Genomic DNA, 13,169 nt, shown 5'->3' on the forward strand with positions numbered 1-13,169 from the left:
ATCATTATCAGTGGTCCATACGCTCCAAGCAGTTAATGTGCATTGCGATACACACTACACAGTAAACATGACTAAAGTACTTTCCCTACCGGTTGATATTGTCATACGTAAAAACCAGAGGTGGTCAAAGTAGTCAAGAAAGCTACTCAAGTAGAAGTAGAAGTAGCGACGAAAAAATCTACTCAAGTACGAGTAGTAGTAATTCTTTCATAAGCAACCTAAAACTACTTGAAGTAGAAGTAGAATTGACTGACTTCAAAGGTACTCAAGTAAGTAAGTAGTAGCTGTGAAAAGGATCATAATTCGTTTACATGGATTGTAAAAAGGTGCAAATGGAGCTATGCGAAAGGTGACGAGCTTGATTCATATTGATGCATACCAGCAGGTAACAAATTTTCGATAGCGTAAGCATTCGTCCACATCATGGGATGAAAATGATAGTATTGATATTGAAATGCGATACTCGAAAAGCACGTTTTAGAAAATAGCATGGTATGGCGCCATCCACCATATTATAAGGCCAGTAGTTTAGTCGAAAAGCAATACGGAGAAGTTGTATAGGATACGATGTAAACACTTTGCGCGATTAGTAAACGTTAATAAAAAATATGGTGAACCGTAAAAATGCCATATTGTGCAGCTTTATTTCCGGAATTAAAAGGCATTTGTTATCCAGACAAAAGAACTGATATTAATTATAACTCAAAGTATATGATACTCGAAATTGAAAGTGGAAAATAAATACTAATTCTAAAAGCGGAAAACGTATTTCATGCCTTTAGTCCAGAAAGCTCCAAGGGTGATATGCTAAAACATCTCTAAAACTAACAAAAAAATCAGAGTCCACTTTTCCAGGTTAGGACGCGCCATGGACATGCTATAGATTACGATATGACAAGTAAATACTAGATTGCGAAACATCAGTTTGAAATATTATGTTGAGCCATACATTCTGTGATTAAATATTTGATATGGGCGATGGGCGACAATGTGGTGTTAACGGAACCACGCCAAGCTGCTACCTAAATTATATTCATCGATGCTTTCGTGAAATCATACCGGTCACTCCCAAGTCCCAACCCACTGCGCGCGAAGCGCGACGAAAACTCTGGGTTTTAGTCAACTTTTATGAAAATTAAATGTTGATACTTCGTGAAAACAGCCCCGAAATTCCTCGGCCTATATTCCTGATTGGAAGATTGAACTACTTCTACTTGACAAACTGAAAATAGCGAAAAGTAAGTAAGTAGATCACAAAATTTTACGAAGTAGAAGTAGAAGTAGCGAAAATCAGATCTACTTGAGTAAGTACCAGAAGTAGAGGAAAACTACTTGAGTACTTCGAAAAAGTAGAAGCTCTTCGTTACTGGCCACGTCTGGTTTGTTTTGTTTTGGGGTATTCATGGTGTTTGTCGACTACTATGGTCATTTACACCAGGCCGATATTCTTCTTATTTTCCGTAACTGCCGACTTATAGCACGGCCCACCTGGCTTTTGTAAGACACCGCTAACGCGGATGAGGTGGCGAGGAGGAGCCTAGGTAAACCTCCAACATTTAGGTATCTTTGAAATTCACTCACCGCGGAAGTTTGTTATTGCGGAGGTTGACATCTTCACGCATACATAGTCTTTTAGTAATTATGTAACTTACTGCCTCCGTTCTCGTATTCTTGACTGATTTTGATTTACAGTGTTTTAAACAAAAGTAATTTTATTCAGAAAATCGTGTAATTATGTCTTAAGCAACAATTGCTTGACTTTTCGCATCATCGTCAATCATTTCCATAGACGAGTCACGTTGCGTCCTGAAAGGGTTAGCAGAATCAAGCATTATGTACATTCAAAATTTTGTGGTATACTTCTTGCTCGCAGGGGGCAGGTGCATCATAAACGCGCAGAGAATATGAGGCTTTGGTATCGCAAATCGGTACGTTTCGTTGGTTTGAGTTATACGGGGTATTTGAATGATCCGATGATTCTAATGTACTGATTCCATAACCTTTTAGTAACCTGTGGAATATTTACGCTGGTCTACAACCTGTCGCGGAACAACAAATTTTCGCAGAATCACAAAAATAAAACACACACACATCTAACTGAACATCTAATATATTACAGGTGCACACATTGAACTGTGTATCATCAGAGTGCTAAAAGAACAAAACCAAAAAATTATAATTTCTACACAGAACGAAAACATTATAGTGAATATAGTGACGTTATGGATACCAGTGATACTAATCAGGTCTTTGGTCTGGCCCGGGATCGAACCCACGACCTACCGACCAAGAAGCCGGACGCCGTTACGCTATCTTGTAATGTCGAGTCGAAAAGCAACAGCTTGATGCCAATTGCTAATCGCAAATGAGCTTATAAGTATTCGAGATAAGCTCATTTAGAAATATACAATTGGTATCACGCTGTTGCATTTAGAGTTTAGACCCAACAATAAGATAAGAAATTCCCATGTGAAACCTCGCAATTCTGAAATGATATCTGGAAGCGAATAGCATATACGTCACATGGATTTGCTAAGTATATTTATAATGTTTTCGTTTGGCGTGAAAATCAAATTCTAATGGCTTTATTTCTTTTTACACTTTTTTCTTTTCACACTTATTTTGTACACCAGTAGTCTACCGTAACCTATATGGTGCGTATTGTGGTCAATTTTTTGTTTCTATGACCCAAGCAAAAATTTGGGGTTCCGTCAAGAATTGCAGATTAGCTAAAGTATTCTCCAGGTCAGTAACGCTTTCGAACCATACTGGTTTAATTTTTTGAAGGCCGTGGTTGCGTGCTACGCTGGACCCTGAGTCGAATTATTTACTACGGCTCGCAACACACTCGACCCGGTATCTTGCCGCCGTGATACCGCATACGACCCGTAGCAAAAGGCAATATCAAACTTTCTGGGTACGAACACAGGACTACGACATATATCGCCTAATGATCTAGTACAGTCGTTCCGAACCTTTTTACGGTAGTCGTCTAATTCCCTGTCAATAATAATTACGTAATTACAGAAGAACATAATGAGGCAGTGATCAGGACTGGGAAAGTGAAGACCTCTTTCGGCATTAAATACGCTATAGAAAGTGGGCTGTGGCGACCTTTTTATATTCCCGAAGTTTCACGGTTGGGTTGCTCACAGCATTTAGCTGCCCTTATTGTATGACACACGTCGAAGAGATCCTTTTAGGACACCCAGGTAAAAGAAAGGCTATCAAGGGCTGGTGAGCTTTCCTATCTTGACGGGCTGTGATTATTCTTATCGGATCGCAGGAAATCGACGGACGTACAGCATGCAACCAGCATGCTAGGGTTCTGACCAGGGTTGTAACCAAGTCACGTTGTTCCGAGTCACGAGTCAATCTTACTTTTGTGGTTTTGACTCGAGTCAAGTCGAGTCATTTTCAATTCATCACCGAGTCGAGTCCGAGTCCAAGTCACCGTTTAAAGGCTCAAGTCCGAGTCATAGTATTATGACTCGAGTCGAGTCCAAGTCACAGTATTGAAGTCATGTTCAACATATGTTTTCAATCCTGAATTAGCTTATAGCTTATAGAGAATCAACGTATTCATTCTACATGCTATCTGATATAGAACCAACGAATTCACGTCTAGATACCAGCTGATAGAGAATCAGCAGATGCATGTTTATGTAGACGTACAGTTTTTCTTTCACATGATCAGGTGGTTGACTAAAAAGAGGTCAGCTTTCCTGCTCAGCTCCCGAAATAGCCGCCGGAGCTTTACTAATATGAGAGGAAATTTTGGATTAACTACAAATAGAGATTTTCGAATTTTACCGGCCGCCTCATGATATTGTTATATTGTGTAAAAATATGATTCATAGCAAATTTGGCTCAATTCCAACTAAAAAAAGCGAATTTATTAGAGTGGAATATTTTGGATATGAAAAAATAGTCGGCTTACTACTAGCATGTAATTACATAGGCGCCGACTTTATTTTTTTACGAGGTGGCGGATTTTTGTGACGTCATAATTGTTCCGTATCGATGACTTCATCGTGGCACGAGAACGCACTTTACTGCATGCCGCTGGTGTACGTGCAGAGTTTAACCATTCCCGTGACGTTTTAATATCGGCCCTGCACTCATTAATATCAATCCATGCAGTCGAATTATTAAATGAAATCTTAAAACGGCACGATCATTTGAAGTGTAACTGCGGCCTGCGCTACCATTCCGTCCGACGGAATCTGCAGTTGCATCAATGTTATTCACGCGCAATGCCCCGTGTGAGTCAAGAAATAGACTACGCACCAGACATGGGGTAATCGCGATTAGTAATCGTAATCGATTACGACGATTACAGCATTTTGAAGTAATCGTAATCGCAATCGATTACATTCGAAAAAAATCCGAAGTAATCGTAATCGTAATCGACTACTTCACATATCTAATCGATTTATTTGTGAAATAACGATTACTTTCTATTAGTACGAAGAATATGACATAAACTGAACATTCGTGAACAAGAAGGAGATATTATACCAGGTTTAATGACAGCATCAACGTCAGATTTTCAAACGCCACTGCTCATTATTACGTCACAAGTATTAGCTTTGCTTGTTATTGCGTAAGAAGTATCCACTCCACACTTAGTAAATAGATACTCGATGGACATTGTACATTGTAATGTAATTGTAAGAACACTCGTCATGTTGTATATCAGGTTATCAATACACTGCAGACGCCACTACCTCGCAGCATGATAATAGTCATCACCCTGCCTAGTTTCAAATAGTAACTCACGTATTGATGTTTGATTATGCTTAGTTAAAACGCAGTTTGACCGCTGTTGCTTGGCGAGCAGTAGGCCTATGTACGTGCGTAAGTACACCGGAGAACGATTTGAAATTTTGTATTCGTCAACTGAAACATGAGTTTCACAAAGAAGTATTAAAACCAACAGCTGCTGATATATATATCATGACCGAGCCATTTTTTGCTGTTTCACGTAACGTCAGCTTGCAGTGTCTCTATTAAGTGGAAGGCAGAATTTTATGTTCATTTTATCTTTTACTCATACGACTGTACTTGAAACGGGCGCCAATCGCTATTTCGCAATTCTTTACTCAACCAACATTTGGACCTGCCGCCATAACCACCCGCTTACACAACTAGTTAGCCTGGGTTGTAGCTAGAATCAGGACCATAACAGCTATTCGTCCCCCACCACGTCAATTTTCAGGTTGATGACTGAATCTCTTCAGTTATATTGGTAATCGCATTATATTACTATTCATTTTTAATCCTCTCTCAGCCCTCGATGTTCACATTTACCGTTAGAGCTGGGAGCACGTAATTCATAATTATAACATCTTATATGTTGTTATAATTACTCTATTGTAGCTTCGTTATCTCCCGTCTGTTATATAATCAAAAGATATTGTATAGTCGCTCAAAGGTATCAGACTGAAACTTTCGTGAGACGCACACACAGACTGCCATGTCTTGATTCCTCTGTGGGGGTCCCGGGTGACATTTGTATTGTGGGGCTCCGATTGGAAGGACAGGACTATTCGCCACGGCCAGCTAGCGTGGCTATTGACAATGGACACATACCTAAAGTTCCGGCCTTGGTCTTTCTTTGGTAGCACACTTCGTGAAGTCGCATGCTGGTCGAAACTGCATATGTTTTTTGGAGTGTCGTGGCGCGGTAATGACCAGCACCGAAATGCCTATTCTTATGAATCAGACATGCCTTTTTCTTGGGGGAGACGTATGCATTTCAAAGTCAAGCTATCTAGAGACATTAAATCGCGAACCTCGAAGAATATTTTCAAGTAAATTAGGTCTCTCAAAAAATACTCTATAATTTATGTTGATTTACGAAATACTTTCTAGTAGGGATGGTGTGAACGTGAGGTTCACGTTCGCGTATTGTGTGTAAACCTCAGAAAATCTAGAGGTTCACGTTCACAAACGAACTTTCGTAGGTTCTGCACTGTGAACCTTTTTCACGTAGGCTATTACAATTTTCCACGTCATTATTACATCTTTGGTTTAAATTCTTTGCACGTCAACTTCAAGCCACTCTATGCAAGGCGCTGGCAGCATAAAAAAATCAACACTAAACGATCAAACAACTTGCCAATGTCTAAAATTTTCCATGCTTTGTTACAATGGTTTGCTCGAAATATTCAGCTTTCCTATTTTGAATATGTATTAACTCTATATGCTGTGAGATTGACCCACAATCACACAACATCACGAACGAATAACAGTATATGTATAGTGTCAGCGAATGATGCTTATTCAACCAATATTGAAATTGATATGAAGAATACGTCGTTCTCTTATGTAAAAAATCCAGCAGGCGTATGGTCTCCATCTTGATTTGCATAAAAAACAAATCTGTGCGATTAGGGTGTTGGCTACTGTTGTATAACTTGTTTATTGGCTAATATCGGTAGCAAGTATAGAATCCAGTTTTACACTTTGTTCAATATCAATGTCGCAATAGTCGGACACCGAATACATTGTCCGGTCCGTCCTCGTCCATTAAGGCGTAAGCTTATATTCCCTTGCAAGTCCTCGTCAAAATTGTCGGCAAAGCGACGGAAGATATTGATTTTATGTGATTATTATAGCATTTTATTGCTCAAGTTGATATATTTTGTGTATTTTAAAAATTCAGCATGTACTTCAGCATTGTGGCATGATGTGGCCCGAGTCGTCGCTAGGTATCGTGTACGTACATTTATATATCGCTTCACTGATATGTAGAGTTGTAATTACTAATATGACGACACGTGACGTCATAATGTTAAAGTTCGCGTTCGCACAGACAAAACCTTTCAAAAAAGTTCGTGTTCACACGAATCTGAACCTACCAGGGGTTCGCATTTCGCACCATCCCTACTTTTTAGTCCCCGTCGAGCTCGTTCTCAACATAATTTGGGTGCGGAAGTTACGCACGTGACAAGAATACAAATTGGAGGGTGCGAGAAATCATCCCTTAAGTTGGGTAATAGGCCCATTATGACGTAACAAGCAAATGGCGTATCATATATAGAAAGAAAGTTATCACATTTTAGTCCTCCCGTCGCAATCCTTATATTGCCTTCCAAATATCTTCTAAGATTGGTTTTAAGAAGCAAAATGAATGTAATCGTGAGTAATCGTGATTACTTTACCAATGTAATCGTAATCGTAATCGACTACTTCCTGATTTTGCTGTAATCGTAATCGTAATCGTAATCGCGTGATTCAGAAGTAATCGTAATCGCAATCGATTACATTCATGAAGTAATCACCCCATGTCTGCTACGCACTGGCCTTGCAAGTAACACACGACAATTCTCGAATACTTCAAGCAGACAATAATGATGATTACAAACGCGAAATCGCGCAGCCAATCAGTAATTGTCTCTTGCGGTTTATTGCTTCGCGTTGACCAACTCGCATCTCGGCAATTGTTTGATGATTAAAACATTGGAGCATTTCCCGATTTAAGTTCGCGAAGCATTTCGGGAGTACATCGGTCAATTCGTAAATTCAATCTACATGTCGACGGCCGCCAACGCATACTAATTGAATTACGTGTTGAAGGCCGCACAAACTTCCTTCTACGGCCGCGGGTCGGCCACTTCCGGCCGCATTCCGCGATCTTACCAATAGAGATTAGAGATCCACTGTCTATTTAATGCCTAATAGTTTAATATTCGATAATGTTGTTCTGGATACGAGTACATCCAGCAATCAAGTTTATCGGAATGTAGAAGGTTCCCTGTTCAAACGAATTCGTATAAAATCAGAATTTGTGCCACCCATAATCTTGTGATGCATCACGTTAACAATGAAAGGAACACTGAAAAAGGACATTGAGCGAATTTCGGAGTACGAATGTATCAAGTAGATAACAAGAAATATGGATGATGGCAAATGAGAAAGCGTCCATTTTAATCCGTATCGCCACGAATCGGTTTTGAGTCTGACATCGTATTGAGTAGCTTTCGTGGCAACTATTGTTTTCTCATTATATCTGTGTTTTCTCATTATATCGGTATTTAAGCTGTATTGCTGCATTTCCCGATTAATGCCACTGGCAAAGCATTGTTATAGAAAGGAATCTGCGCAGAAATGAATTCCAATTTGCAGGCACACAGCAACACACCCTCCAATTTCGCGCTCCGATTACTTATCACGAAGCTAGCTAGCTCATGAATGGTTTTGTAAACGAATATGAGCGGTGAGCGCACATAATTTAGATGTCAGAAAAGCAGAAAGTATATTTGGGTGCCCCGTCTGGTCGGGAGAGGAGATCTAGGATGGTGCTTCGTCTCAGCACACGCTAGTCACGTAGCCAGTCGAAATATTACGGGAATTCGGATTTTTATTTCAAATTTACCAATATATCACCAATTCAATTCGGGTCAAGTACATGTGTAAATAGTGATCATATAATCTCTCCGTATCGACGATTTTAGGCGTATGATAAGCTTGCCAAAGAGTCCGGGAATGCTGTCAATTAGCGAGTCCCTGATCTCTGGTGAACAATTAAATACGCGCGCGTATTACGCAGTCTCGGCTACAGTTTTCGCAAATCAAAATGTGCGAACTTGATGGCACCGATTTCAAACCTTTGTCGTATTTCAGAACTCGAGACATGATACGCATCTTCTGATCGTTACGTTCAAGTATTAGCGGGAATCAATAGACACTTACGTGACCTTTGACACGGACCAATCAGATGGCAGTGTGATGTAAACAAACCGCGACATAGGGCAAACTTACTATTTGTGAGCTCTTACTCTTATGTCAAAAAGGTGAACGGATGAAGTCATAGTTCAATTACATTGTATCAGGCATATCTGATTTTGATGAATGGTAATAATATAGATCTAGTATGTATTTACAGTAATTCTAAACCAAAATAACCAGCAATGGTGGCAACTACGCAGCAGTATGCGTCCTAAAATGAATGCATTTTGATAACATTACGGATAAAGCCAGCACTTGACTGTTTCTTGCTATTCGTATACTGTAGGATTGCGATACCGCATATTTCGACTGTTTCATGGGCTAAGGTCTTAAGCGACTTATACAAGCATATATTGTCTTCAGAAATTTAGGATTTACATTGATTTGATTAGAAGCTATGGAGATACTACCAGATTTTTTTGATTTGAGTGGTATAACATTTTCTCCTAACGCCGCGGTAAAAGCTACAAAGTATTTCATGGACTGCTATGTACACGATTTGGGCATAAAGATTGAGGAGACAATCCACTCTTATTGTGGAAGCAATATTCTGGTGAGCGGGCGATGTTATCGCAGTATGCGGAAAAGTGAGGTGCCACATTCGATGGAAATCAAAGTTTTTGGAAAATCCATTATTGATTCATCTTGCACTTGTAAGGCAGGGTAAGTATCAAAACTATCGTTTCTTATGAGAATCTTGCAATAGATATTGTTGATTTCTTTTCAGACTTGGTTCTGATATATGCTCTCATGCATATGCATTAATAAAGACAATTCAGTACCTGAAGCTTCAAGGACTGAAAGACATCCCAAGGGATTTGTCATGCACAAGCATGCCGCAATCATGGAATGTTCCACGTGGAGAAAAAATTCAGCCGGCACCAGTGAGCTCAATCGTGATTGCCAAGCCATCTATTGATCGATATCGCAACCCATCTACTCCGTCTGCCTTGAGGTAAATTTTACTATATCTGGAGCCTTCACCTTTCTAATACGCTACCAAACATAACTATAATCTTAGGACATCTGCACCTGGAGAACTGTTCATTCGACAAATCGGACATCTGAATGAGCTTCAAGGCACACCACTGGAATATATTGTGAACAAAGATGCACCGTTGGTACCCACTGACCACGGCATCGCACAATTAGGATCAGTAGCATGTTATCAGGTGATCAAGATATACGTTTACGATCTATACATTGGAACTTGAACAATTGCAGGATAATAATTTTCATTAAATTTTGTTTTTAATCAACTTATCTTGAAACAGAGTGAGCAAAGCACAGATAGTCCAGATTTTGTTGAGTTGATAGATAATGCTGCATGGTACGACACCGGTCAAAATTCTATACTCTTTGATTCTTCCGATCAGTCGTTCAATATGGATACGGTGTCGTGCAATCCTTCTTGTTGTGGAGCAGTCCGGCCCTGGCATTTGACGGTGTGCAGAAGCCCGTGGAGGAATATTCAAATTTAGATTCAATTTTTTGATATCTGACTCAATGGTGAATCCCTTGTCTGCCATAATAGCATCTCCTGCTGCGATATAGCCCAAGTCCATCATTTTCTGCAATTTCCTGTATAATCCACATTGCTCGGTAATATTTTTATCTGATATGCTTCCTGTGAATAGTTCTCCCACAAAAATCACTGCACCGCCTGGGTCACAACCCACCAATCCTTTTAAAGTCGTATGTGATTTATAGTCCGAATAAAACTGTGATTGTAGTCGCAAAGAGCTTGGGGTTTGAGTCTTCAGCTCGGTACAGTCAATAATCATTATAGTTTGTGGGAATTCACGGATGAATTCAGATGGTGCATTTTTTAGAATCACATCTCTATGTGGCCAGATTGAAATTTTTATTAAGCAGCTATACATGTGATTCACCCAATTGTTGAATATTATGCTGACAGTATTGATAGAAATTCGAAATCTGTGGGATAAGTCCAACAATTGGAAATTTCTCCTCAGTCTTGCCAATGTTAATAGCAGATGATCTGCACTACCATGCAGGGATAACTCGAAGCGATTATCCGGATAATTCACATTACCATCACATGTCAGAAGTTTATGTAATGCCGTAAAAGAATTTGGATGTAGTCCAGTAAAAAATTTCATAAGTTTCTCCGAATCTTTTGACATCATGATACTTTGAAAACTGAACTTTGCTAGCATTAGTTCGTTTGTCAATTTGGTATTTTCCTGGCGGAGTTTCCTGTTCTCTGCTTCTAACCCTTCAAGGAATTTTATTCTTGTGTTCTTTCCATCAATTTCCTCTTTCATACACTGGATCTGAGCAGCTTCACATAAGACGTCCAATGAGCCTGTAGAAACATATTTTTTATTTTACAGAGCAATTCCGCTGTACGGGCACCTGTCAAGGCATACTCATCCAACTCCTGGAATGTCTCGTCACCACTACCAATAGCATCAACTATCCGCCTCCCTACTGAATATAACGGTCTCAAGCAATTTCAAGCCATTACACATCACTAAGCAACAGCACCAGAGCGGAATACTAGGATGCAAACATTAAGCCGGTTGTGGCACCACGAAAGAAAGCTCCGTCTGACCGCATCTCAGTTTGGACTTATTTTGAAACGGAAAAGTGTGCCTTCTAAATTATTTCTCGATTCCATATTTAAGCCACGGAAAGTTATTGCTGCATCAGTTAAGTATGGCCAGGCAAATGAACGAAAAGCTCGGCAACAGTACAGCAGATTGAAAACTGTCCACACTCATGACTACGGCTTGGTAGTAAACCCAGAATTTCCATTTTTGGGTGCCACTCCTGATGGAACAGTTTGTGACGGCGACGGATTCGGAATTATGGAAATCAAGTGTCCATATTCTGCTCGGGAAATGTCAATTGAGGAAGCTGTCGCCAAAATAAAAATTGGCTGGCTTACTAAGTCCTCCACGACTGGTTACTGTCTTCAACCTGGCAGTATATATTATTACCAAATCCAAGGTCAAATTTTGGTAACTGGTGCCCCTTGGTGCGACCTTGTTGTCTATACTAAAATTAGCTTGGAAGTAATCAGAATATACCCAGATATTCCTACAATTCAAGACATGCTATCTCGCCTATGCCACTTCTACAATGAATATTGCCAGCCGTACATACGCAATCTTTAACTACTGCAACATTGTTTTCCATGTTAAATTAATACACTGATTGATTGTTGAATGATTTAACTGACTGACTAGGCTGATACTGTGAATGAGGTATCTCAACCATCTCCGCTGCTATCTCTTGCACTTCATTAGGCTCGTCAGGCATATCTTGATTCTTGCTCGGAAGAATTGTACTGCTGAAAATGAAGGTAAAAAGTGATAATTTTACATCATTTTAAAAAACAGATATAGTGTATCTTGCAAAGATTTTGGATACCTTCAATAAGAAAATGGTAGGTTGGGAATGATGACATACTCAATCACCTGTTGCCTGCTTTACGCCTCTTTCTTGAACGTATTTCCTTACCATCATGTGGTATTGGATAGGGATACTGCTCTGTAGGACCAATCTGATTGTGAAAATGCTGAGGAAAGGAGAACTACACTAGTAATTCAAGCAATGGTTTGGTTTTTGGACAATGTACCTTGGAGCATACATACGAGAATCTTCTAATCGAATCAGGATTTAGCTGACTATGAGGACGTCCGCAGGCCTTTATCCATATTTTACATTCTTCCATGCGTGTTTTTGGCTTTGGAAAAGGTATGAACTGCACATCAGGATTACGGTCTGGGTAGCGACTGTCACTGTTACAACGGCCATAGGAACAGTGTTTATGCGGCATTTGTATTGATAGATTCAATAAATAAGCTAGAAAAAATCAGGAATTTACTACTTACATACGGTAGCCTATATATGATGTAGTGGTGTAGCGTGTGCCGTGTAGGAAACTTATAGGATTCCTTAAATAGCTTTGAGCGCGCATAATTAATACCGCAACCTATTCTGACTCAAGCCACCACTAACATATGCTGTTCAGTACCGCTATCCTGCAGTATACGAATACTGGTAGCAAGAAATTCCACTTCTTGCTTCACCCGAAAAGTTGTTAAATATTGCTGCGTAATTGCCTTCATTGCTGGGTGTAGTAGGGTATTTTGAATAGAAAACCGTGAATAGAATTACTGTAAATACATACTAGATCTATATTATCACCATTCATCTAAATCAGATATGCCTGATACAATGTAATTGAACTATGACTTCATCCGTTCACCTTTTTGACATAAGAGTAAGAGCTCACAAATAGTAAGTTTGCCCTATGTCGCGGTTTGTTTACATCACGCTGCCATCTGATTGGTCCGTGTCAAAGGTCACGTAAGTGTCTATTTCGCACATTAAAGTCTGTTTGCAGCGATTCGATGTTATGCAGTTTCGCGATGTCGCTTTTTAGGGTGGATTGCACAGAT

The 13,169-nt window shown here is 39.7% G+C and overlaps 1 protein-coding gene and 1 long non-coding RNA gene across 2 annotated transcripts in view; one reads left to right on the plus strand and one right to left on the minus strand.

Annotated features, from left to right (window-relative positions):
- LOC145442965 (uncharacterized) overlaps positions 1-13,169 on the minus strand; it is a 46,765-nt gene that overhangs the window by 28,011 nt on the left and 5,585 nt on the right. The window lies entirely within an intron of this gene.
- LOC145442882 (uncharacterized) lies at positions 6,245-13,084 on the plus strand. The gene is made up of 4 exons (XM_080320919.1): positions 6,245-9,399; positions 9,464-9,691; positions 9,758-9,908; positions 11,094-13,084. Exons 1-4 carry the CDS (start codon positions 9,134-9,136, stop codon positions 11,235-11,237), a joined length of 789 nt encoding a protein of 262 aa, XP_080177045.1. The 5' UTR covers positions 6,245-9,133; the 3' UTR covers positions 11,238-13,084.

The sequence above is a fragment of the Botryllus schlosseri genome, chromosome 7, assembly GCF_051294905.1.
Source record: "Botryllus schlosseri isolate E-star chromosome 7, Bs_hap1, whole genome shotgun sequence".
NCBI classification, from domain to species: domain Eukaryota; kingdom Metazoa; phylum Chordata; class Ascidiacea; order Stolidobranchia; family Styelidae; genus Botryllus; species Botryllus schlosseri.